At 65.3% G+C, this 24,031-nt stretch overlaps 2 protein-coding genes across 8 annotated transcripts in view; one reads left to right on the top strand and one right to left on the bottom strand.

Annotated features, from left to right (window-relative positions):
- Positions 1 to 14,390, top strand: part of AATK (apoptosis associated tyrosine kinase) — a gene marked incomplete at both ends in the record, with an annotated part of 32,551 nt that extends 18,161 nt beyond the window's left edge. Inside the window, 15 exons of the mRNA XM_080714158.1 lie at positions 367 to 514; positions 2,417 to 2,496; positions 2,935 to 3,053; positions 3,159 to 3,246; positions 4,140 to 4,273; positions 5,520 to 5,604; positions 5,677 to 5,798; positions 8,314 to 8,463; positions 8,756 to 11,261; positions 11,353 to 11,500; positions 11,632 to 11,820; positions 12,583 to 12,590; positions 12,651 to 12,799; positions 12,898 to 12,982; positions 14,280 to 14,390. Of these exons, the coding sequence (XP_080570284.1) occupies positions 367 to 514; positions 2,417 to 2,496; positions 2,935 to 3,053; positions 3,159 to 3,246; positions 4,140 to 4,273; positions 5,520 to 5,604; positions 5,677 to 5,798; positions 8,314 to 8,463; positions 8,756 to 11,261; positions 11,353 to 11,500; positions 11,632 to 11,820; positions 12,583 to 12,590; positions 12,651 to 12,799; positions 12,898 to 12,982; positions 14,280 to 14,390 (4,122 nt within the window). The remainder of the gene's footprint in view (positions 1 to 366; positions 515 to 2,416; positions 2,497 to 2,934; positions 3,054 to 3,158; positions 3,247 to 4,139; positions 4,274 to 5,519; positions 5,605 to 5,676; positions 5,799 to 8,313; positions 8,464 to 8,755; positions 11,262 to 11,352; positions 11,501 to 11,631; positions 11,821 to 12,582; positions 12,591 to 12,650; positions 12,800 to 12,897; positions 12,983 to 14,279) is intronic.
- A 158-nt stretch (positions 14,391 to 14,548) lies between these two features.
- The window catches only part of BAIAP2 (BAR/IMD domain containing adaptor protein 2), a gene marked incomplete at both ends in the record, with an annotated part of 68,529 nt that continues 59,046 nt past the window's right edge, over positions 14,549 to 24,031 (bottom strand). For 3 of the 7 annotated variants that reach the window (XM_080713758.1, XM_080713760.1, XM_080713762.1), the window contains 6 exons: positions 19,793 to 19,823; positions 20,154 to 20,188; positions 21,578 to 21,740; positions 22,281 to 22,349; positions 23,203 to 23,404; positions 23,704 to 23,905. In XM_080713758.1, the coding sequence (XP_080569884.1) occupies positions 19,793 to 19,823; positions 20,154 to 20,188; positions 21,578 to 21,740; positions 22,281 to 22,349; positions 23,203 to 23,404; positions 23,704 to 23,905 (702 nt within the window). Of the gene's footprint in view, positions 14,619 to 18,005; positions 18,034 to 18,886; positions 18,939 to 19,792; positions 19,824 to 20,153; positions 20,189 to 21,577; positions 21,741 to 22,280; positions 22,350 to 23,202; positions 23,405 to 23,703; positions 23,906 to 24,031 lie in introns of those variants that run through there. The other 4 variants (XM_080713764.1, XM_080713761.1, XM_080713759.1 and 1 more) reach the window with 4 other exon arrangements.

The following is a 24,031-nucleotide window of genomic DNA, read 5'->3' as shown; positions in this document are numbered from 1 at the left end:
TCCCCAAGGCTGCCCCAGGGTGTGTTTGTGGGGCAGCTGGCGGGGGTGGCAGAGGTGTTGGGGCTGCTTCCGTCAGGCAGAGCAGCGGGCTCAGTCTCTTCTGCGTGCCCCTTGGACCCTGCCCCAGCCTGTCAGGTGGGGCCTAACCCCTCACAAGGCCGAGGGCCCAGGGGGCCCCTTCCCTAGGCAGAGGCAGCGCCTGGGGCCCTCCTGGACAGCTGGGTCCCCAGAGTGGTGGGGCCCAGGAGTGGGGGCTGCAGGAGGAGGTAGAGGGCACTAGAGGGGTGCGGGTGCTCCCCGGCTCTGAGTGAGGGCAGGCGGCGCCTTCCCGGAGCCCGGCTTACGGCAGTGCTGCCTGGCCCGCAGGAGTTTGAGAATGCCGAGGGGGACGAGTTCGCCGCCGACTTCTCGGCACAGGGCTCCCCGGCCGCGGCTGTGCAGAATGGGCCCGACGTGTACGTCCTGCCGCTCACCGAGGTCTCCCTGCCCATGGCCAAGCAGCCGGGCCGCTCAGGTGAGTGGGCCCCGCCGCAGAGGCGCAGGGAGGGGCACCCAGGGCCAGGTGCCGTGTGCTGGCCTGCGACTCCAAGGCCCGGCCAGGTCAGGGTGGGGGCCACCCCCTTGGGACGTGGGGGCCGGCTGCCAGCAGATGCGGGGACAGCCTTCTGCCTGGCACCCCTCCCTGGGGGGCTGCTGTGAGAAGGGGTGGTGCCAGGACAGGGTGGCCGTGCTGGTCCTGGATTGGCTGCCCTTCTCTGGGCATGGTGGAGCTTGCTTGCCCTGCCAGGGGCTCTTGGGGGCTGCCCTGGTGGGGCCTGGGGTGGGGCTGGGAGGCAGGCACGAGGGGCCCAGGCCCCCCTCTTCCTGAGCTTCCCGGGCTGGGGGCTGCATGCCCCTCGCCCTCATCCTGGGGCTGTTCCCCAGCCCATCTCTGTAGCAGTAGCTGGAGACCTGGGTTCCAGGTAATGGAGAGACCCCAGCTCCGTCCTAGACAGGACAGAGTCTCTGGTTCCCGGCCTCCTCCATGGCCATCAGCCTTGGAAGTTCTAGCCAGGGCATGCCCCCTCGCTGCCCACCCCTGGGCCTCCGGGCACTGAAAGGGCGCCAGGCCCGGGAGCTTCACGGTGACTCGGCACCGAGGATGGGGAGCGGCCTTTGGGCTGGTGCTGGGTCCTCCTGGGTGGTTTTTGTCATGCCTCCCGCCAAGGGCGCAGCTGGGGGCACAGGCTCCCGGTCAGAAGCACGTGCCCACTGGTCCAAGGCCTGCAGCCGCCTCCAGTGCCTCAAACAAGGGTGGGGGCCCAGCCCTGTGTGGAGGAAGGTCTCCGAGCACTGTGCAGACACAGCTGGGAGCGGATGGGGGGCCAGGGACCACCCCGGGGGCACTGCCCTTTGCCTGGCCTGACCCTCCGAATGCTCAGGCACTAGAGGACTGTTTCTGCGGACAAGGGGGACATGGGTCCAGGAGAGGACAGAGGGCGTCTGTGCAGCTGTGGTCTGTTTTCTGGGGCAGGGAGAAACGGGATGGGCGTGGGGTCTGGGGTTAGGAACCCCGTGTGGAGATGGCAGGAGAATGGCTCCCGGGCCCAGGCCCTGCCCTGTTGGCCCTGCGGTGAGTGACTCTTGGCCTTGGTTCATGGCCAGACCCTGAGCCTACTTAGGGACGAGTGAGGTCCTGAGACCCCAGGATGGGAGACGTCCAGACAGACTAGGGAGCGGAGAAGTCCCAGGCCACAGGGACCCAGGAACCACTCTCACTCTGCCTGGGAACTCCGTTCCCCAAGCCTCTGATCCCCAGGAGCAGAGGCCTCAGCCCCGGCCCAGCCCCGCTGCCCTCTGGCCCGCTGGCGTGGGAGCAGAATTCAGGGAATCCACTGGGGTGTGCGTGGGCGCAGCTGGCCTGGCCCCTTCCTCCAGGGCCCGCACTGACCCTTCCTGCCCACTGACCTCACCAGGCCTGCCACAGGGAGAATGGGCCCAGTGTGTCCCGTACAGGGCCGTGCCAAGCAGCCCCCACAAAGGGGCCTTTGGTGCACTGGATGCCAGCCGGTGGCAGGGGTAGGCGGGCTGATCTGACGCCCTCCCCAATCCCCGGCACCGGCCTCCCACCGGCCATACTGCTAGCCCCGTGTTGATGTGCGGCAGGTCCAGCTCCAGAGCCTGCTCGTCCCGGTGGCTTCGGGCACTCCCTTCCCTAAACCTGTGCACAGAGATGCCTGGATGGAACCGGCAGATCCTCGGCTCTCCTGGGCTGCAGCTGCCCCTGCTCACAAGACACCCTGGCTCCTGATGGCAGCCCCCGGGTGTGGCCTGTGCCTTCCATGGGCAGCTCCCCGGAACAGGCCTGGGGGGCTGGGTGAGGAGGCTGGGAATGGAGGAGGCCGAGCAGGGTCCTGAAGCCCTTGCCCCGTTACAGTGCAGCTTCTCAAGTCCACGGACCTGGGCCGGCACAGCCTCCTGTACCTGAAGGAGATCGGCCGCGGCTGGTTTGGCAAGGTGAGTGTGAGGACATTGGCGGCGTGAGCGCGCAGGACACTCGCTCCCCGTGGCCCTCAGCCGGGACAGTTTCTGGATCCCCCAGAGAGAGCCAGAACAGGTGGGGCCCTGAGGAATGAATACAACACAATATCCCAGCCAGAGCTGGGTGTGATGTGCATGCCTATAGTCCTAGTACTTGGGAGGTTGAGACAGGAGGATGGCAGGCTTGAGGCCAGCCTCAGCTACTTAGCAAGACCCTGTTTCAAAACAAAAAAAAGTGCTTGGGGGTGTAGTTCAGAGGCAGAATGCTCCTGGCTTCAATCCCCAGCACGCATGCACACACGCACGCACGCACGCACGCACACACTTTCAGCCAGAGGGTTCGCTGGGAAGGCTCCGGAGCACGTGCAGTAAGGAGTGAACGGAGGCGGGACAGGAGGTGCCGCCCGCCCGCAGGTGTTCCTGGGGGAGGTGCACTCCGGCGTGAGCAGCACCCAGGTGGTGGTGAAGGAGCTGAAGGTGAGCGCCAGCGTGCAGGAGCAGATGCAGTTCTTGGAGGAGACGCAGCCCTACAGGTGGGTCGCACGTGGGGCAGGGACGGGGCTCGGGTGCAGCGGAGCGGCGGGTGCCGTGGGGGGGCGCACTTGGGCGCCCCGCAGCCAGGCCCCGGGCTCTTGCAGGGCCCTGCAGCACACCAACCTGCTCCAGTGCCTGGCCCAGTGCGCCGAGGTGACGCCCTACCTGCTGGTGATGGAGTTCTGCCCGCTGGTGAGTGGCTGCCTGCCGGGGCCCCACGAACGCGCCGGGGGTGGGGGCCTGGCTCACTGGGTCCTCTCTTGCCCTTCCAACTGAAAGCACCTCCCCCAGGAAACTTACCCCAACTTGGAGTCCCAGGAGGCCCCACCACAACAGCTCTGGAGGCTCCGGGCAGAGGGCCACCTGCGGCATCAGACAGGGCCACGGGGTTGCGGGCAGCGTGGGCCTGGGGCTCCCCGCACCTGTGCTAGCTCTCCCTTTCTGGGCTCCCCACACAGCCAGGGAGTAGCACGGCATCCCGGCCAGCCGTGGGGCTCGCAACCCTCCCAGTAGTCTGCGGCCTGTTTGAGGCCTGGGGGCTGGGAGGCCACTCCCGGGGCCATCTTGGAGTCCGGCGCCTGCTGGCCGCCCCTTCACACGCTCACAGCTCTGGCACTGAGCTGGGCCCCCGGCTGGCCCCCCAGAACCTCGTGGTCTAGTGTCTGGGCCCTCCAGGGGCTGGCTGCTATGCAGTCAGGGCATATCCCTCCCTGGCTCCTGTCCGGGTGGGCAGGTCTGCCTGGGCCTGGGTTCTGGTCTGTTCAAAGGGACACCCAAGACCCGGCAGGGCTGGTCAGCCCTACGGACCCCACAGGGCTGGCCAGCCAGTCCTGTGTAGAGAAGGCGTTCTGCGACTGGCCATCTACCTGTGGGTCGCCCTGGTGGTCCACCCCTGGACCACACAGCTGCTGAGAGCCAGCCACGGTGGACACGAGGCAGGGCTCCTCGGGTCCGCAGCTGCCCATGTCTGTTAGGCAGGCACCATGTCCGCCCCGCTCATGGGAAGGGAGGGGACAGGGAGGCGGCAGTGGGGCCCTCCTGGACAGAGGTCGCTCCGCCAGCAGGTGACTGTTCCCTCTCTGCAGGGGGACCTCAAGGGCTACCTGAGGAGCTGCCGGGTGGCGGAGTCCATGGCACCTGACCCCCTGACCCTGCAGCGCATGGCCTGCGAGGTGGCCTGCGGTGTCCTGCACCTGCATCGTAACAACTACGTGCACAGGTGAGGGGCGGCCGCTCGCCCTGGCTGGTCTCCCTCACCCGCCCCTCGCCTACGGCAGTCTTACTTCCCGGGCCTTGTGATGATAAACCGGGTAACCTGTGTACCCACTGTGCTTTTAAGATGGGGTCGATTGGGGCTTGGAACCTGCTTTGTAGAGGGGCCACTGAAGAAACGCAGACGTCCAGCTGGCCCGTGCTGTCCCCAGGCAGTCAGCCACACCCAGCTCCATCTCCCTCAGGCCGCCCCGGGGAGGGCTTAGCTGGCCCCGCGGCGGGAGGGACGCCTGCCTTGGGCAGCCAGATGGGCCAGGGTGCCCAGCGCCCCACGGGAGCCTGGGGGGGGCGTGCTGGAAGAAGTGGTGACCGACGAGTGGCCCCCCAGCGCGGATGACGCACGGGCGGTCCTCCCCAACAATATCCTGGTGCTGAGTGGTGACTCGGCAACTCCAGCATCAGTGATTTTGTTGAAGAGGGCAGCCGCCAGCCTCCTGACCCACCCGCCGCCCGCCGCTGGCACAGGCGCAGGCCTCACAGGTCCCCACCCTGTCCCCTGCGCAGCAGCCATAGGGCCGAGGGCGCCTACACTCTCTCGCTTTGTCCTCAAGCCCCCCTGAGGCCACCAGCCAGGCAGCAGGTAGAGGCGGGCACGAGGGCCGGCCACCAGGTGGCAGTGGTGCCTAGCGGCTCCACCCTGCCCTGGGCCTCAGCTCCACCCTGGTGTAGCAGGGCCAGGCCAGGTCTTCAAACATGGGCTCCAGCTGCTGGCAGGGCTCCCTAGCACACCGCAGGCCTCAGTTTCCCCCTTGATTCCGGTCCCCCGACCCTTTCTTCCAGGGAGCTGGGGTGATGATAGAGTGCAGGCCGGGAGGGGAGATGGTCCCAGAAGGACTGTGGACACTCAGAGCGGGCTCCTATGGCCTGAGGGGGCAGGAGGGCCGGGTCCTAATGCTGGCGGGCAGCGGCTCTGCTGGCCCCAGGGCATCGTCTGACCTTCTCGGGGGTCACTTTTCTCCTCTGCATTGTCTTTTTTGAGACTGTGTCCACACAGGCCTCCCAGAGTGTCCAGTGCGGGCCACGGGCTGGGGTCGGCTAGGTGTGGGGTGGGAAGCCCCTCGGTCACCTCTTCCTGCCTACTTGCTGGGTTGAGCCCTGGACATCTGGGGCACAGCTTTCCAGCTGTGGGCAAAGGACCCTCAGCGCTGGATGCCCCAGCCGGGCATCACGCTCACCCCTGCTCCCGCCCGCAGTGACCTGGCGCTGCGGAACTGCCTGCTTACCGCAGACCTGACGGTGAAGATTGGTGACTACGGCCTGGCTCACTGCAAATACCGGGTGAGTGGGGGCCGGGCGCACCTGCAGGGCGGGCTGCCGCGGCGGGCTCACCCTGCCCCTGCGTGCCCACAGGAAGACTACTTTGTGACGGCCGACCAGCTGTGGGTGCCGCTGCGCTGGACGGCTCCTGAGCTAGTGGACGAAGTGCACGGCAACCTGCTCGTGGTGGACCAGACCAAGACCAGCAACGTGTGGTGAGTGCCGGGCCCTGCGGGCGCCTGCTGCGTGAGCGCCCTCGAGCCGGGCTGCAGGCTTGCAGGCTTGCAGGCGAGGGCCTCGCCCACCCACCGTCCCGCATCTCTGTGGGTGGGATGGCTTATGTGGGAATAGGCGCTCATGTCTCTGGTGGTTCCTGTAGCTGCGGGCACCAGTGGACCACAATGGCAGGGACCCTGTCAGAGTCGGGGTGCTGGGCTTCACAGATCCGCCAGGCTGACCACACCCACAAAATCAGGCTCAGAATGCACATTCCAGTCCAAAGGCCACGTCTAGCTGAGCCGTGGGTTGCACGTTCCAATGGGTTATGGACCTAGACTCGCATCTGTGCCCATGAAAACATCTGGGGGGCTGCTGGCTGCCTCTGGGGGGCGGAGGCAGGTCACGGTGGGATCCCCAGGACTGCTGCCTGGGAGCCCCCATCCGGAGTCCCCAACACCAAGCTGGGCACAGTGGCCATTCTCTCCGACCTGACACCGCAGCTTCGGAAGAACAGGGGCTGAGCTGCCCTGCCCTGGGAACTTGGAAGGTGCTGGCTTTAACAGGCCTGGGGGTGTCTCCTGCTTCGGGGTGATCCATTCCTGGCAGGACCAGCCTCTGCTTCTCCTAGCCTCTCTGCCCCCTGCTCCCAGTGACCACCAGGGCCTGCATCCATGGACTTTTGGGGAGCCTCCCTTAAGCTCTTTTTTTTATGGTGCTGTGGGATTGAATCCAGGGGAGCATTCTATCTCCAAGCTACATCCCCAGCCCTATTTTATTTATTTATTTATTTATTTATTTATTTAGGCAGTACTGGGGATGGAACCCTTCTACCTCCGGGCTACACTCCCAGACCTATTTTATACTTTTATTTGGAAACAGGGTCTCTTAAGCCAGTGCGGCTGGCTTCGAACCTGCGCGATCCTCCTGTCTCCGCCTCCCGAGCACGGGGATTACAAGCCTGTGATACCACGCCTGGCCTATTTTTTTTTTTTTTTTGAGGGCCTGGGGATGGAACCTAGAGGCATTCGACCTCCAAGTTATACCCCCTGCCCTATTTTTTATTCTTTATTTTGAGACAGGGTCTCACTATGTTGCAGAGGGCCTCACTAAATAGCTGAGGTTGGCTGTGAACTCCGATCCTCCAGTCTCAGTCTCCTGAAAGCTGGGATTACCACCATGCCCGGCTATTTATTTATTTATTTTTATTTTTTGCAGTACTGGGGATGGAACCCAGGTGCATTCTATTACCGAGCTACACCCCCAGGCCTCTTTTTTTTTTTTTTTTTTTTGTGGTACTGAGGGTGGAACCCAGGGACTTTTCTACCTCGGGGCTCTACTTCCAGACCTATTTTATACTTTATTTGGAAACAGGGTCACTAAGTTGCTGAGAGCCTCACTAAGTAGCTGAGGCTGGCTTTGAACCTGTGCAATCCTCCTGTCTCAGCCTCCCAAGCACTGGGATTACAAGGGTGTGCCACCACGCCCGGCCCCAGCCCTCTTTTTTATTCTTTATTTTGAAACAGGGTCTCAGTGAGTTTCAAAGGGCCTCACTAAGTAGCTGTGGCTGGCTGTGAACTCTGATCCTCTTGTCTCAGCCTCCCAAATGCTGGGATTACAAATGTGTACCACCACGTCCGGCTATTATTTATTTATTTATTTATTTTGCAGTACTGGGCATGGAACCCAGGGGCATTCTACCTCCGAGCTACACACCCCCAGCCCTATTTTATTTATTTATTTATTTTGGAACAGGGTCTCACTGAGTTGCAGAGGGCCTCACTATTTGCTGAGGCTGGTCTGAACCTTGATCCTCCTGTCTCAGCCTCCCAAGTACTGGGGTTACAAGCCTGCGCCACCACACCCGGCTCCCATTTTATTTTTTGTTTGGAAGTATGGTCTTGCTAAGTTGCTGAGAGCCTTGCTACGTTGCTCAGGCTGGTCTCGAGCCTGCGATCCTTCTCTCCCCACCTCCCAAGTACTGGGATTGCAGGCATGCACGCCTAAGCCCTTTAACCATGCCTCCACACTCGCCTCTCCATGGAGCTGACCCTGGAGGTGTGCCCACACCACCGCCCGGCTGGGGTCCCCAGTGAGCTCTGGCCATGGTCACAGACTTCTCCACTGCTGGATCAGCTAGGGCCTTTACACCCCAGCTCTCTGGGCCCACGGGAGCAGGGCGGAGCCAGCACCCTCTGGAAGGAACCCCCGGGGCTTCCTCCCAGCGCTGTGGGCCGCAGCATCCCAGGCTCCGTCCTCCCTCCGCTTCACAGGGGCACCAGCCCTCCTTCCCCCTACCGGCAGCTCCTGGTAGATGATCTGTGGGTGGGCTGATGGACCTGGCTTGGTGCAAGGCCAGTCTGGCTTTTCCTGGCCAGGTACTGTGTTGGGCTTGCTCAAGGCCTGGGCATATCTGTCCTTGGGGAGCTGGCTGGTGTGAGTGCTGATCCAGGGCGTGACCAGGGGCCTGCCTGTATGGCCATGCTCAGCCCTGTTGTGGCGCTTGCCCTGCAGGTCCCTGGGTGTGACCATCTGGGAGCTCTTCGAGCTGGGTGCCCAGCCCTACCCCCACCACTCGGATCGGCAGGTGCTGGCTTACGCTGTCCGCGAGCAGCAGCTCAAGCTGCCCCAGCCCCAGCTGCAGCTGACCTTGTCTGACCGCTGGTGAGGACCCCACCGTCCTGGGCGGGAGAGACAACAGGCCGCGCCCCAGACCCTTCCCTCTCTTCTGGCCTTGTTCCTCCTGTGGCCTGTGGGCTCCTCCCTCTGCCCTCCCCCTGGGGGAGGGGGACCCAAGAGAGAGCCCCAACCCCAGAGACTTCCAGACCTTAGGGGGAGGGGGAGGAAGTAGGACACCCCCTTGCCCCAAGGTACTCTGGGTGGGGACCCCCTTGCCCCTCCCCCCCCGGGGCACTCTGGCCTTCCTGGACGTGGGTTCACCCATGGCCTCCCGCAGGTACGAGGTCATGCAGCTCTGCTGGGTGCAGCCTGAGCAGCGGCCCACGGCGGAGGAGGTGCACCTGCTGCTGTCCTACCTGTGCGCCAAGGGCGCCACGGAGGCAGAGGAGGAGTTCGAGCGGCGCTGGTGCTCGCTGCGGCCGGGGGGCGCGGGTGGGGGCGCCGCGCTGGGCTCCGCCGAGCTGGCCGCCCCTTCTTCCTTTCCGCTGCTGGAGCAGTTCGCAGGCGATGACGTGCTCACGGTCACCGAGACGAGCCGTGGCCTGAACTTCGAGTGCCAGTGGGAGGCGGGCCGCGGCGCCGAGGCCTTCCCGCCGGGGGCGGCGCAGAGCCCGGGCTGCACCGCGCGCCTGCAGGAGCTGTGCGCCCCCGAGGGCGCGCCGCCGGGCGTGGTGCCCGTGCTCAGCGCGCACAGCCCCTCCCTGGGGAGCGAGTATTTCATCCGCCTGGAGGAGGCCGTGCCCGCTGCGGGCCACGACCCCGACTGTGCGGGCTGCGCCCCCAGCCCTCGCGCCGCTGCTGACCGGGACGACCACCCGGAGGGCAGCACCCCTGCCTCCCTGGCCCTGGAGCCGCTGCTGGACCCCGTGCCGCCCGCTCGCGGCCCCTGGGGCCCCTGCGCCCGGAGCCAGCGCAGCACCTGCGCCCGGGATCTGCCCTCCCGCTCGCCTTCCCCAGGGACCTCGATGCTGGCCGAGGATGCAGACTGGGGGGTGGCCACCTTTTGCCCACCCTTCTTGGAGGAACCCCTTGGGGCCTCCCCCTCGGGCAGCTCCAGGGCCCACTCCTCCCCGGGTGAGGGGGAGCTGGCTGAGGCCGAGCTGCAGAGAGCCACCCAGCGTGGACACTGGAGCTCCAACAGGTCAGCCAACAACAACAGCTGCCGCCGTGACCCGGAGTCCTGGGATCCTGGCTGTGTGGGAAGCTACACAGATGGCTGCCCCAGCCCACAGCAGACCCCAGGGGCCGCCCCTGAGCTGGGCCAGTCCCTGCACTACGAGGACCCCAGGGAGCCTCTGCTGGGCCCCCATGAGCCAGGCGGCTGCGTCAGCCGTCCACAGCTGTGCCCTGTGCAGGGCTTGGTCACACCCCCCTGGACAGAAGCCGCTGTGAGCGGGGCTGACAATCCCCAGGCGAGACCCAGGCTTGCCCACGAGGCCGAGGGCTCCACAGGGCCCCAGCTGCCCCTTCCTTCCATCCCTTCCCCATCCCATGAGGGAGCCCCACTTCCCTCTGAGGAGGCCAGCGCCCCCGATGCCCTACCCGCCTCGCCCACGCCCACCAACAGTAGCCAGGTGATGGTGCCCGAGTCAGCCCCAGCCCTCGCCAGCAGCAGCCCTGCTGAGCTGGAGGCGCCCAGCAGTGAGGACGAGGACACGGCCAAGCCCACCTCCGGGGTCTTCACTGACTTGTCCAGCGATGGCCCACAGGCTGAGAAGCCAGATGTGGCGCCTGCCTTCCGCTCTCTGCAGAAGCAGGTGGGGACGCCAGACTCCCTGGACTCGCTGGACATCCCGTCCTCGGCCAGCGACGGCGGCTGTGAGGTCTCCAGCCCGTCAGCTGCTGGCGCCCCAGGGGGACAGCCCCGGGCCCTAGACAGTGGCTACGACACTGAGAACTATGATTCCCCCGAGCTTGTGCTCAAAGAGGCCCACGAGGCCAGTGAACCGGGGGCCCTTGGAGGGCTGGCCTCCGAGGGGGAGAGCCCGGGGCCTGACGCGCCGCGCTCGGCCTCCCTCGGCGTCACTGAGAAGAATCCCTACCGAGACTCCGCGTACTTCTCAGACCTGGATGCCGAGTCTGAGCTCCCCTCCGACGCGCGGAAGCAGAGTGGGTCGCAGAGCCTGGGGCTGGAGCCAGGCCCGAAGGGCCCACAGAGCCCTGAGCTGCAGCCTTTGCCGGTTTCTCCAGGGCCTGCGGTGCTTGGGGGGGCCCCGGACACTGGCACCAGGGTGGTGCCGCTACAGCTGCAGTCAGGGGAGCCAGCCCCAGAGCCAGGCATCTGCCCCAGCAGCCCCAGGCCAGAGCCTCCAGGCTCCCAAGACCCGGCAGAGACACAGCCTGGGCCCAGCCCGGGCCGCTCCAAGTTTTTCCTGCTGACCCCGGTCCTGCTGAACTCAGAAGGCCCCAGTGGGGAGCTCCAGAGGGCCCCAGGACAGGCCCTGCTGGGGCGGACAGGGGGCCCTGGCACCCCCCGGGCTCCGCTCTGCCTGGCACTGCCTGGCCGCCTTGGGGCCTCGGAGGGCCGGCCGGAGGAGGAGGAGGACAGTGAAGACAGCGAGTCGGATGAGGAGCTCCGCTGCTACAGTGTCCAGGAGCCCAGCGAGGACAGCGAGGAGGAGGCCGCGGCGGTGCCCGTGGTGGTGGAGAGCCAGAGCGCCCGGAACCTGCGCAGCCTGCTGAAGATGCCCAGCCTGCTGCCAGAGGCCTTCTGCGAAGACCTGGAGCGCAAGAAGAAGGCCGTGTCCTTCTTCGATGACGTCACCGTCTACCTCTTCGACCAGGTGGGCACCTGCGCGGGCTGGGGTGCCCGGTGGGGGGTGGGGGTGGCTGCTGCTCCAGGCGGCGTGCCACCCCGTGCTCTGGCCCATCCAGGAGAGCCCCACCCGGGAGCTCGGAGAGCCCTTGCCCGGAGCAAAGGAGCCGCCTCCCGCGTTCCTGGAGGGCAGCCCCGGCTCTCCCAGCGCCCCGGGCCGGCCGCTGCGGGCTGCCTGCGCCCCCGATGGCTCCCGGGCCACAGACGGTGAGCTGCGCGCAGGGCGGGGCGGGGCCGCGGGCGGGGCGGGGCGTGACGTCACGCTCGGGTCCGTGACGTCACCGCTCCCGGGCCGTGACGTCTGGGCCCCACCCCGTGACGCTGCGGCCGCGTTGCAGGCGGCGGGTTCGAGTGGGCCGACGACTTCCCGCTGGCGCCGGCCAAGGCGGCCTTGGCGACGGCGCTGGAGCCCGCCCTGCCCGCGCCCGCCGCGCCCGCGCCCTTCTCGCGCTTCACCGTGTCGCCCGCACCTGCCTCCCGCTTCTCCATCACGCACGTGTCGGACTCGGACGCCCAGCCTCTGGGAGGTGAGGCGCCCACAGCGTGCAGCGGGGCACCTGGGGGCGCCAGGGGGCAGGGAGGCCCAGGCTGCGCCGGCCTGGGCCCTGGTCGGGCCTGGCCTTGCCCTCGCGATGGCCCACCTCCTCGCCAACTGAGCCCTGGCCCCCAGGTTTCTGCTTCCCCTCCCTCCCCAGCAGGCCCCTGGACACCGAGCGCCCATGCTCTCCTCTGTCTCACCCAGCCCCCCCAAACCTGCCACGCCTCTGCCACCAGAAACTTCCCTGCCCAGGGCTGCCCCCTGCGCTTGCCTGCAGGCTCCACCCATAGTGCTCAGGCGGCTCCTACTTAGAGGAGGGGGCCGTAGCCCACCCCTGCCAGCCGTGCCCAGTCCACTGCCCGAGGCTGGGCTCCTTCCAGGAGCCCCAACCCTGCAGCCCTGCCCTACTGCCAGACAGTGCGTCCCTCCAAGCCCCCTAAGCCTGCCAGCCTCTCATCCCTAGGCAGAGCCAGCCCCTCCCAGCCTGCGTCCTCACCCAGACACCAGCAGGCAGGTCACCAGATCAGCCCCTTCCCACGAGGCCTCAGTTTCCTCGTCTGTCAGAGGACTTGGCGTGTGCCCGCTGAGGTCCTTGGGTCTGTGTCTGGGTGACGGGTGGGAGGAGAGGCCCGGCCACGTTGCCCTCAGCACAGGCAGACCGCAGTCAAGAGGCCTGTGCCTGGCTGGGTGGGAGTCTTGGGGACGGCCTGGGCGTCTCCCCACATGCTCACGCAGTGCCCCTCTTTGACAGGCTCTGCAGTGAGTGCTGGGGGCGGGCGCCCCGAGGCTTGACACCTGGGCACTCCCCCGTGGAGGCAGGCATCCCTGGAGCTCCTGCCAGCCTGCTGGGGCAGCAGCGAGGAGGGCGGTGGGGGCCCGCGGTCTCGGTGGCAGCGGACTCTGATGCCCTGGCAGCCCAGGCGGCCTTCCCGAGCAGCAGGCCCAGAGGCCCTCTCCAGCCCTGGACAGTGACTGGCGGTGCAGAATGTGTCTGGATCCCGGGCTGGCTGGAGGACTCATATACTCGAGGGCCCTCACCCGCAGCCTCCCTTCTGCTTGACCTCAGGCCTGGGGACCCCGTGGCCATGGGCCTGCATGCCCTGCCCGCTGGTTCTCTCCCTGTGACCCGGGACGCTCGTGTCCTCGGCCAGGTGAGACGTGGGCCTGAGACGTGCCGGGCTTGCCAGCCTCTTCCTGCGCCTCCCATCTGGGTCTGGGCCCTCAGCTCAGTGTCCCCACGCCCGTCCCTCAGTCTGTTTCCCACCTCGGCCTCCACCTGTAAGCCCCTCCCACAGGGGCTGGCCTGCTCCCTCCCGGGAGCCCCAGCCAGGACACAGGGAGGGGCACTTCCCGGCAGCACCCCACCCGGCCTAGTGTCCTTGGCAGGGCAGAGCAGGTGGCAGTCAGCGTGGGCGCCCCTGCTACAGGGGTGCACAGGGCAGGCTGGCCAGGCAGCACAGGGAATACTTTTGTAATGGATGAATGGAGACAGCGATTCTAAGTTATTGTTGCCAAAGAGATGTAAAGTTTATTGTTGCTTTGGGGGCGGGGGAGGGATACCTTTTTGGTTTGTGTGTGTGTTTTTTTTTAAATCAGTTTGAGGCTTAGGATGCTGGTGCAATGACTTTCTTGTTCCTTCTTTGTTTTTTAAGAGAAACCAAGCTAAGAAAATCGGCCTCGGTGCTTGTTTTCCTTGGGGCCTGCAGATAAAGCCGTGGGCGGTGTGTGTCGGTGGGACTCGGCTACCAGCCCTGCCTGGGCGGTGGGAGGGAAGTGGACCCTCCCCTCTGCCCTGGTGACCTGGCATTGCATCCCAGCTTCGGAATCCCCTGAAGCCCCCCCCTCTGGCCCTGCCTCAGGCAAGGCGAGGAGGTGGGCCCTCGCCCTCCAGGCAGCCCCTCCGCAGGCGGGGTGGAGTTGGGGCTCCTGTCTGGGGGCCTGTGTGTGGCAGTCTCCAGGGGCAGGGGGTGTGCTGGAGGAATGAACACTGCCTGGGGCTTGTGGCCAAGCAAGGACTGCAGCAGGCAAGGCAGTGACGCAGCCTGGGTTCAGGATAGTTTCCAAGTCTCCAGCAGAGGCCTGGCCTCTGGAGAGGCCTGCCGGGGAGTCCTGGGCAGACTCCAGGTGCAGGGCCAGGCCCCCGTAGTGGGCACACAGCTGCGACCCCGTCCCGGCTGGGAGGAGCAGAGGGGCACAGCTCTGGATGAGAGGCGGCCCCTGGGGGGTCTGACTGCAGAGCAGCGGGGGAGGGGGAGCGGAACCCAGCAGGCTGGCCTGCAGGGAAGCTGAGTGCCTGTGGTCAGCTGCACGTAAGAGCAAGGTCTCAGGCGCCCAACCTGTGCCCAGCCCGCCCCTCAGGCCCACGGATCACACTATACACGGCTGGGGCAGCCCGTTTATTGAGCAGACACAGAGCTAAAAGCATTGTGGGCGCGGGCTTCCTTCCAGCTCCGAGCCGGCGGAGGGCTCACCCAGGGCTCCCTGGGCTGGGAACAGAGGTGCCTGTCTCAGAGAACCAGTCCAGGGGCCACGCGGGCCACGCGGGCCCTGGGCTCTTGAGGCGCAGGAGCCTGGCTTGGCCCGTGCGGCGCTGGGATCCAGCCCAGCCAGGCTGAGGGACGTCAGGAGGCTGGTGTGCCAGCTCTGAGCAGGGGGAAGCGGGCAGGAATGGGATCCATCATGTGGTGGGGCCCGAGGGTGCCGATGTGGCCGGGTGGTCAGCTGAGGAGAGGGGCAGACCTGTCGTTGGTCACTGTCGGCTTTAGCTGGACGTTGGCGAAGGGATTCCTGGGGAGAGAAGAACGGTTTTAGCTTGGGACGGATGCTGGGGCAAGGTCTCCCATGTGGGGTGCTCCTGGGACCCAGGGTGGGGTCTTGACTTCTGCAGCCCAGCCTTAGAACTCAGTGCAGGAGAAGAGGGGACTTTGGGGCCAGGGCCAGACGCCGCCTGCAAGACCCACTGCCCCACGCGGCTACCCTCTGCTCACCATGCTCCCGCCAGGGCGGGCAGCTGCACTGGGAACCAGCACCCATGCCCCTCCCAGCCCGGATAGTCCACGCCAGCGCGGCAAGCTGGCCCAGGCATGCAGGGTGCCCGCAAGAGACAGGCCGCAGACAGGCACACACAACAGACAGGGGCGCACGCGATGGGCACCCTGGGCCCGGCAGACACGGGCCCTGCAGAGGGCCACCTTCTCAGCAGGATGGCAGCATCCCTGCTGAGGGCTCCGGCCTTCCTCCCTGGGGCCTCCTGAGCCACAGCTGATGCACAGACAGGACTTGAGACAGGAGGGGCAATGAGAGAGGTGAGCACAGGCGGGGTGGCCCGGCCTCTAGGGAGTCGGGACAGTACAGGGTCAGTGGCTCCACAGGGACAGCACAGATGGCGCATGGACACGGACGCGTGGCACAGGACTGCACTCCGGCAGGCAGCTCGGCTCTGCGGCCGTTACCTGGGGCGGTCACCTCTGGCCAGCCGGTCCTCGGGGCCTGGGGAGCTACGGCAGGCCCGCAGCGGGCACTCCGTCCAGCGTGCCCAGGACGACGCACGCAGGGCGGGCAGCTCCCTACTGTTTCCCAAGGACTTTGCTTTCTAGAAACCTGAAACACTTTGTCAAGTTTTAAAGGTTGAAACGTGGCGAGACCGATGGTCCTCGGCAGCTTGGAGGGCCACCTTTGGCCACAGCAGAGAGAGTTAAAGGCCACCGTCGACAGTGCCTGCGGCCTCAGCAGGCAAGCTTCACCTCCCACCTGCCGGCCCGGCAGGGCGGCCTAGGAGCTAGGTGAGGATCCCGCAGTCCTCAGGGCCACTGGCCGCAGCCTGGGGACAGGCCTCCCCACGGCTGCTCCGGCTGCAGGGCTTGGGAGACTAGCTGGGGACTGAGCAAAGGGCAGGTGCCCAGGCGGAACGGCCAAGCAGCCGGTGGCCGCGCGCACCCTGCCTGACTCGCCCACACCCGGACTCTCGCGGAAAGACGGCAGCACAGGCGAGGCGGGCGGCAAGTGTCCCCCGCGGAACAGGACTCACGGAGCACAAGAGCCGTCTGCGCTGTGGCAAGTCTGATATGGAGGTGGCAGGGCCACAGACCTGGCCGCTCCCCAGGCCCACGCTGAGCCGCCTAGGTGGTCACCACCTCCCGAATGTGCCTGTTACCCCGGGGCCAGGGCCTCACCTAATGCCATGGGCAGAACGTCCCAATTCAGAGCCCGGGGTCACTGCAGTTCCCCCCCCCCCCCGTGTCCCGAGGGAGGACGAGGACAGCTGAGTGATGACAAGCCAGGGTACGAAGCCAGGTCATGGGCAGGCTAGCAAAGTCACCGAGAGGACTCCCAGTCAGGACGCACTCCCAGTGAGGACGGTCCTCGGCAGAAAAAGCCACCAGCCTGGGGACTCGTACAGCTAGTGGCTTTTTCTTTCTTTTTTGGGGGGGACTGGGGATTGAACCAGGGGCATTTTTTTTTTGTGTGTGTGTGGGCCTGGGGATTGAACCAGGGGCATTCTACCTCCCAACTACACCCCCAACTCTATTTTTATCCTTTATCTTGAAACAAGGTCTCACTAAATTGCGGAGGGCCTAGGTATGCTGAGGCTGGCCACGAACCCGCGAGCCTCCTGTCTCCGCCTCCCAGTACCAGGATTACAACCACGCCTACCACGCTCAGCTTCCTAACCCTTTAACATATTTTATTTTGAAACAGGATCTAAGTTGCTGAGACTGGCCTCAAATTCACAACCCTTCTGTTCTAGCCTCCCAAGTACTGGGATCACAGGTATGTGCCACTGTGCCTGGCTGTGGGGAATCATTTTCTGTACCAACCACTTGAATGCAAAACCACACAATTCTGAGAACAGATGAAGCCGTCACAAAGTGCGCCACGCAGAGGGCCGAGCCAGAGCAGTCAGTCACACAAAGTCCTGTTTCCTCCACCAAAGAGGCTTTCCATGTCCCAGGAGCAGCAGCCCTCAGGTAGGCCCGGGCCTCCACTCACCAGGAGCAGGCAGGGCAGCCTGGGCTCCTCCCTCTCCATTCTTATTCTGAACCCCTTCCCAGACTCCTAAGCTTGCGGTGAAACTGGGCAGGGGGGCACCCATCAACAGCTGCAGGCTGACCTCCACCCAGCCCAGCTAAAAGGCCAGGCCAACCGGGAAACGTGCCGCATGCAAGCTGGCGTCAGCCCGGCACGCCCTGGGACTGCTTAGCCCGCGGCAGGGTGTGGCCCAGGCAGAGGCCGCGCCAGCCTCCCTGGGTCTTCAGTCCTCCCTGACCCCTGTAGGCGAGGACAGCGTGGCCCCCAGCACACGGGGAGGAACCTCAGGGCCAGCAAGCGGCGTCTCTGAGGAGATGCAGGCTCCCCAGAGAACACCTGGGGAGGGAGGGAGGCGAGGGAAGACGGCATGCTGAGGCCAGCTGAATGCAGTTCCCCTGGCCTCCACCTCTCAGGAGCATTTCCCCACAGAAGTTTCCGGAATGCATGCAGCGCCTCCCCAACTGAAAGGCAGTCCCAGAGGAGCGAGGGCCCAGGATCTGCCTGAGTGATCTGTGACCTCCAGTGAGGTAGCGACCCCTGTTGTCCCTAAGGGATGCAGGCCCTGGCTTCACGGGCTACCCTCCTTGTGGGGGGCGGTGCGAAGCCCCTCATGGGGTGCACGGATACACCACAGTGCCGCCTGACCTGTCCCCGCTGTGGTGGGGGAGGTTGGCGAGGCCCTGCGTGTGGCAGCCGAGGTCCCCGTCTGAGACCAGGCAGGGAGGCCAGAGTCCTGGATCCTCCTGACCCCGGGCTCTGTGCTGGCCACTCAGGCCAGGCTCTGCCACCACTGTGCCCTCACCCAGAGTCCCCACACCAGTGCTGCGCAGCAGGGAGGGCGGGCTCGGAGGCTCGCCAGGGCCACCAGCGATTGTGGCAGAAGCACCCAGCAGGGCAAGAAGACGGGTGAGGCCAGGCCAGCCCACGGCAGCGACGGGCAGACACAGCCAGACCCACAAGCCTCCAGGCGGAAGGAAGGAAGGAGACCACGAGCCCAAGGAGGGAATCGGAGGAGAGAAGACCCGGAGCCCAGAGCGAGCGGCTCGGCAGCCCAGGACCTGCCCGCCCGGCTCCAGCCAGGCCCCTGCAGAGCAGACAGACGGGCACGAGAGGGCTGGCACGACTTACTAACTAGTCAGGGGCAGCTCAGAATCTGGCCACTTCCACGTTGGCGCTGCAAAGAAACACAAGGCTCAGCGGGTGAGGCTTACGGGGTGGGGTGGGGTCCTGAGGACTCTGCCTGGGAGCTGAGGTTAGGCCGAGGCCAGGGCACCCGGGCAGGGCGGCGCAGCAGTGCGCCCGCTCCCCGAGGCTGCTGCGCTGCTCTGCAGGCTCCAAGGGCCCGGCCTGCGGAGGCGGGGCGCCCGGCTCCCTCCAGAGCCTGCATCCAGTCCCACGAAGCCCTGCACGCTGGCCTGGGGGAGTAGGTGGCCCGGTGAAGGGCGGCAGCCTAAGGAGGCTGGCACTGCCTGTAAACCTAGATCAGCCAGCGAAGAGCCCGCCGGTGTTCTGCCAACCCTGCGGTGCTCCGCGTGGCCTGGCCCACACAGCCCCGGCATGTGCCGGGGAGCTGGAAGGAGGCTCCAAACCCAACTCGATGCAATAAATAAAACTTTTATTCAAACAATTAACTGCAGTACAGGGCACAATTCAGATTTAGAAAAAAAAAAAAGAAAAGGCAAAAGGAAAAAAATATTTTCAGCACTTTACATCTTCATACAAGTGTTGCTGTTTTATGTCTACATTCGTCCATTGCGCATGGAATCCCCTGGATTTGAAACCTTTTAGCAAAGTTAGAACAACACAGAAGGTTCTTACGCAGGCCCAGGCTCTGGCTGTGTTTTTCTTAAGTTATAAAATGGGGTCTGTGCGCCCGGAGCTGCTGCTCGCAGACACCACCAGCCGCGTCCTAGTCCATGGCAGGTGTGCGGGAGGGTTTTGCTAAACCACATCAGACAGGCGCGTCCGCGGCTTCACAAAGGGCTCCCACGGCCGCAGGGCTGAGCCTTGGCTCAGCTGCCCAGAATTCAGTGTGTGAAGAGACAAAACCAGTAGCCACTGAGTCCAGTGTGCTTGCTTCTAAAGTCACCAAGACACACAAAAAGACGAGAGTGTTTAGGAGGAACCGGGGCAGGGACTGCCTGCTCCCCTGGCAGGAGGTGCGGGCACCTGCCCAGAGCTTTCCTGGCCGGCCGGCCAGGCCGGCGGCGCACACCCCGCCCTGCAGCGCAGGGGCCACAGGTGGCCGTGACTCCCTCACAAGGCTGTTAAAGAAATGATTTCCAATGAACGTGGGGTGGGGTGGTCTCTGGAGGTCTTTGGAATGTCCACGTGCGGCCGGGCAGCACCGCCAGTGCGCCGCGTGAGGTAACACCACCGCCAAGACGCCGCCCTTGCTCTATGTACACCTGGCCAGCGGCGTCCGCCGAGGACGAGGCCCTGCCGGGGCCGGGACTGCGGCCTCCCTCACAGGAGTGGCCAGCTTCCTCAGGAGGCCCCCAGCCCAGCACAAGTGCCCCTCTTGGTGTGGCCCGCGCAGGGCCTGGGCCTCCCTGTCCTGGAAGACCCCAGTGCCGGGTCAGATGCAGAATAACAGTGCGCACACCGGAACCCATGCATATCTTTTTGTTTTTCAGGAAAAAAAAAGTCCTTTTTCCTGTTTTTTTGTCTTTTGAAAAGATTTTTTCTTTTTTTTCAAACTAGACCTGGCTCGCGGTGAGCCTTAGAAAAGGGGGTGGGTCGCGGACGCCGCGGGGCCGGGCAGCGGGAGGGGCGCGGGGAGCAGCACCATGGGCCCTGGAGCGCCCAGAGTCTGGGGTCACCAACAAAAGGCGGGGCGGTGGGAGAGAAAACAACCCAAGAACAAACCCAGGAGAGCTGAGGAGGGAGCAGTGGAGGGAGCTCTTCAGAGCGGCCGCCCGAGGTCAGCGTCCTCACACCGTGGACACGAGTGTGCCACTGCCGCTGCGGAACAAAACAGGACAGCTGCCCAGATGCACCGCAGCCGGCCGGGCTGCACGGCCTTTCCAGCAGCTCTGGCGGGCCCGGGGAAGCCCCGGACAGGTGCAGCGCGCCCGCCTGGCTCCGGAAGGCCGCGCGCCCCCCCCCTGGCCCTCGCCTGCTGGGCGCCAGGGAAGAGGAGTGCCGCTCAGAAAGTAGGAGCCTCAGAGCAGGAGGGCTCAGGGCCAAGCCGGGCACCCGGAGAAGCCAAGCCTGCTTCTGGGTAGGGGGATCCGACCCCAACAGAGCCACCAGCATGCCCCCGCAGCCTCGAGAACAAGCCTATGTCCTTACCTGCTCACGGACCGCGCCCCGTAGTCATCCAGACCCTAGGGAGTAAAAGCAGAAGTCAGACAGGAAGGGACCGTCCTTGGGTGGACAGCTCTGCCCTGGGCTTCAGCCTGGCTCTCAGGAAGGCTCCTTCCTCCCCTCCATCTGCCTCGGGCTACAGTGGTTGGGCCACTCTAGACTTGACGACCTCCCAAATTAACCAGGTCGCCTCCCTGGCTGGCCAGTGGCTGACTGACCGGGTGAGCTGTTGGCCTGCGAGCCCTCCTCAGCTCGGGCCTCCCGCACAAGGTCAGCTCCCTGGCAATCTGGCAGGTGGAGGGGCCTCCCCAAGAAGCCAGCCTGAGCCCAGGCAGTGCCGCAGGCTAGCCCTGGTGGTTGCAATGAAGGAGGAGAGGCACGTGGCCCAGCCCCCAGCCATGGCTTTGGAAACATCCTGGCCCAGAGAAGGGACCACTACCCATGCAGCACGTCCTGGGCATGGGGCTGGCTGTGGACGCTGTCTCATCTCCACCGGCCGGGGCTGGCCCGGCCCTGGAACACTAAGGGTGGGGGGTTCACTCTCCTTGATTCTTCCAGCCTTTAACTAAACCCAGACCCAGGATCCAGAAGGCGCCTGGCTGCCCAGAACGCCTCTGTCCAGGCAGGATTGCCTCCTGCAGCTGCCACAGGCTCCAAGCCCCAGCCCGCCTCCTCTGGAAGGTTCTGGCCCAGGTGTCAGCCTTGCACTGTGGTCTGGCCCCCTCACCACACCCATACCAGTCTCCCAAATCGTGGGTTTTTTTTTTTTTTTGGTGGTACTGGGGGTGGAACCCAGAGGCTTTATACTTCTGGGCTATGCTCCCAGACCCATTTTATATTTTATTTGGAAACAGGGTCTCACTAAGTTGCTGAGAGCCTCACTAAGTAGCTGAGGCTGGCTTCAAACCTGCGCGATCCTCCTGTCTCAGCCTCCCAAGCGCAGGGATTACAAGCGTGCGCCACCACGCCTGGCCCAAATCGTGCTTAAACCGCCCAGGCCACAGGCTCCTCGGAGACAGCCTCCCCACAGCTCTCCCGTGCAGCTGCCATCTACCCCCCACGCACACACACAGAAGCAGGCACAGACCTGAACACCACGCCCAGTCACTGTCAAAGGCCACACACACATGGGACTGTGGGGATGCATCCCAGGGTGCAGGCTCACACTGGCTACATCCCGGGGGCCTGGGCAGGAGCTCAGGCCACCACAGCTAGGGAAAGGGGCTCCTGGGACCCAGTTCCTCCGTGACCCCCGGGCTCCTCCTGAGCAGTGCTGGACCAGGCCAGCCTCGAGGCCAGCCACGGCCCCTGGACGCACAGCCAGGTAAGGGAAGGCAGCCAGCAGACCAGCCCGCAGTCACCCACAGGGTGCATGCCCTCTGCCCAGGCCTGCCCCCGGTGGGGCTCACCTGGGAGAAGGCGGGCACCGCCACGCTGTAGGGCCTCTGCTTGAAGGTGCCAGCGGCCTGGGCGGGGAAGGCGCGGGAGGACGTGCCGTAGTCGGGGGGCGGGAGCGCCAGGTCGTCCTTGTCCAGGAGGTTGCCGGTGCTGCTGCTCTTGCCCTGCTGCAGGCTGTGGGGCACAGAGCTCAGAGGGGGGCACCCCACACAGCCCCAAGCCAAGTGGCCCGCCCTCGCCAGGCCCACAGGCTGCTCTCCAAGTGAGGCCCAGGACTCCCTGCCTCTTGAGGGCTGGCTGCGCCAGAACCGGGCACAAAGGTGTACCAGGAGGGGCTGCCACAGGGCCTGCTGGTCCCACAGCGACCCCACGGCCCTCCCAGCAGGAGGAACTGAGGACCACAAAATGTCTGGGCTTCCCCACACCGTGCCTCAGGAGACAGCAGCACAGTGGCCCCACTGGGACAGGCTGGCCAAAAGCCGTCCCAGAGCCCCACCGCCATTCCCAGAAGCCCAGGGCTCTTGTGCCCTGCTTCCCTGTACACCTGTCCAGCCCTCAGGCCTCAAACACGCAGGGGCAGGGGCAGGGGTGGAGGGGCCGGGAGCCGTGCAAGCTCTCCGCACCGAGGGCCTGGTAAGGTCCTCATCTGCATCGCGACCCATTGGGGCTGCAGGCCAGGTAGGTGTCCTGTGCCCCCCGGGCGGGCACACTCACCTCATGTGCACCCTGTCACCACCATCACTGTCCAGGACCCGGGTGTAGGAGAAGGGAAACCAGCCCCGCCTGGAAGAGAAGCCAAGGTAGGAGGGTCACACTGCAGCCCCAGGCAGATAGCCACGCGCGGCACGCCAGATCGCCATCAGACCGCAGCCTGCTGCACCCGCCTGTGGGGAGCGGGGTGCCACAGTCAGGCTGAGCAGATCCTGGCTGGCACTGAACATTCTCAGCCCCGAGGGCAGCCGGTGCTGTGACCCCTGCCTTTTGGGGCTGTGGGTCCACCCACCTCCATCACAAGCTGGGCAGAGCCCCTCGCCACACTGGGTGCCTGGCCATGCTGGGCCACGGCTCCCAAACCACAGAAGACATGAAAGAGGCAGCGGGGCCTCCCACTCCTTGGGCCAGAGCAAAGCAAGTGGGACTCGCTCCTGGTCCTCTGCCACACCCCACCCCAACGGCGTCTGCGAGACAGAAACAGCAGCCCTTGGGTGGAGCCAGAGCGGTCGTACAGCTTCCTGCTGCAGGGATTTAGTTAGGCAGTATGCTGTGGTCCCTGGGACTTGTTGACTTAACAGGGCTGGTCGGGTACACGGGAGTCACGGGGCACAAGGGCTGCGGGTCTCCGGCTGGCTGAGTCGAGCCCCGCCACTGCCAGTCTGGGAGACTGCATCCTCCATGGAGAAATGGCCGATACACTAAGGACGCCACACCAGTGCCAAAGTGAGCGGCGTGGGAAGATGACAGCGATGAGGGGCGGTCGTCAAGGCTGCCATGAAGTGCTGCGTGTGGGAGGCCGCGGGGTCGGGCCGGTCCTTGAGGACAGCCTGAGTCCTGGGCCACCGTGCACACTCGGGCTCAGCGTGCTGGCGACTGAGCCTGCCGTCCGCCTCGACCCGCCAGGCCCCACGGGGGCACTCACATCTTGGTCTTCTCGCTCTCGCCGTAGTGCCAGCCGTCGCGGGCCTCGGGCACCAGGAGGGTGATGAGGTCACCCTCCTTGAAGCTCAGCAGGGTGCTGTTGTCACCAGCCGCGTGGGAGAAGATGGCCTTCACCCGCATCCGGCCGTTGCGCTCCAGCCCGGCTGCCATGGAGCTTGAGCGCGGCAGGGTCTTGTTCTCGGCTGCCGGGACGACGGGGCGGGTGTGAGGGGCTGTCCACGGAGGCCGAGGCCAGGGAGCCTGTGCCGCTGTGCCCGAGACGCCCGCAGAACCAGCCCACAGGTGGTCCCGGCCTTGCTGCCCTGCACCCCATCCCAGCCCTGTGTGTGCTGCACGCACACACACATGCATCACACAAGTGCACGCTAACACATGCACCTAAACGTGCAGACATACCCACAAGCACACCGCTCCCAGCCGTGTGGACATGCACGGGCACACATGCACACGCCCGTGAGCCCCCAGTTCCCAGGGCCCTTACTGGTGGCGTAGCTGTTCTTCGGGGTCACGCTCTTGCGCACGGGGAGTGTGTTGGAGTAAGAGTCGCTCAGCTTGCTCTGTGACTGCGGGGGAGACAGGGGCTTGGCCTGGGCAGCCTTGCGGTCAGCCCAGGGACTGTAGTCCTCACTGTCTGGGCCTGCGACGCCATTCATGATGGGTGCATTCTCCTGGGCAGACATCCGCTGGAGAGGAGGCAGGGGCAGGCGTCGCTCGGGGGCCAGCTCAGAGCGCCTACATCGTCCATGGGGCCCCGGGCTCAGCACCCTGGGGGAGCGCTGCCACAAGGCGCCACCCCCAAGCAAAGGGGC

The sequence above is a fragment of the Muscardinus avellanarius genome (assembly GCF_963383645.1).
Source record: "Muscardinus avellanarius genome assembly, chromosome: 16".
NCBI classification, from domain to species: domain Eukaryota; kingdom Metazoa; phylum Chordata; class Mammalia; order Rodentia; family Gliridae; genus Muscardinus; species Muscardinus avellanarius.
This window is presented reverse-complemented; position numbering and strand designations above follow the sequence as displayed.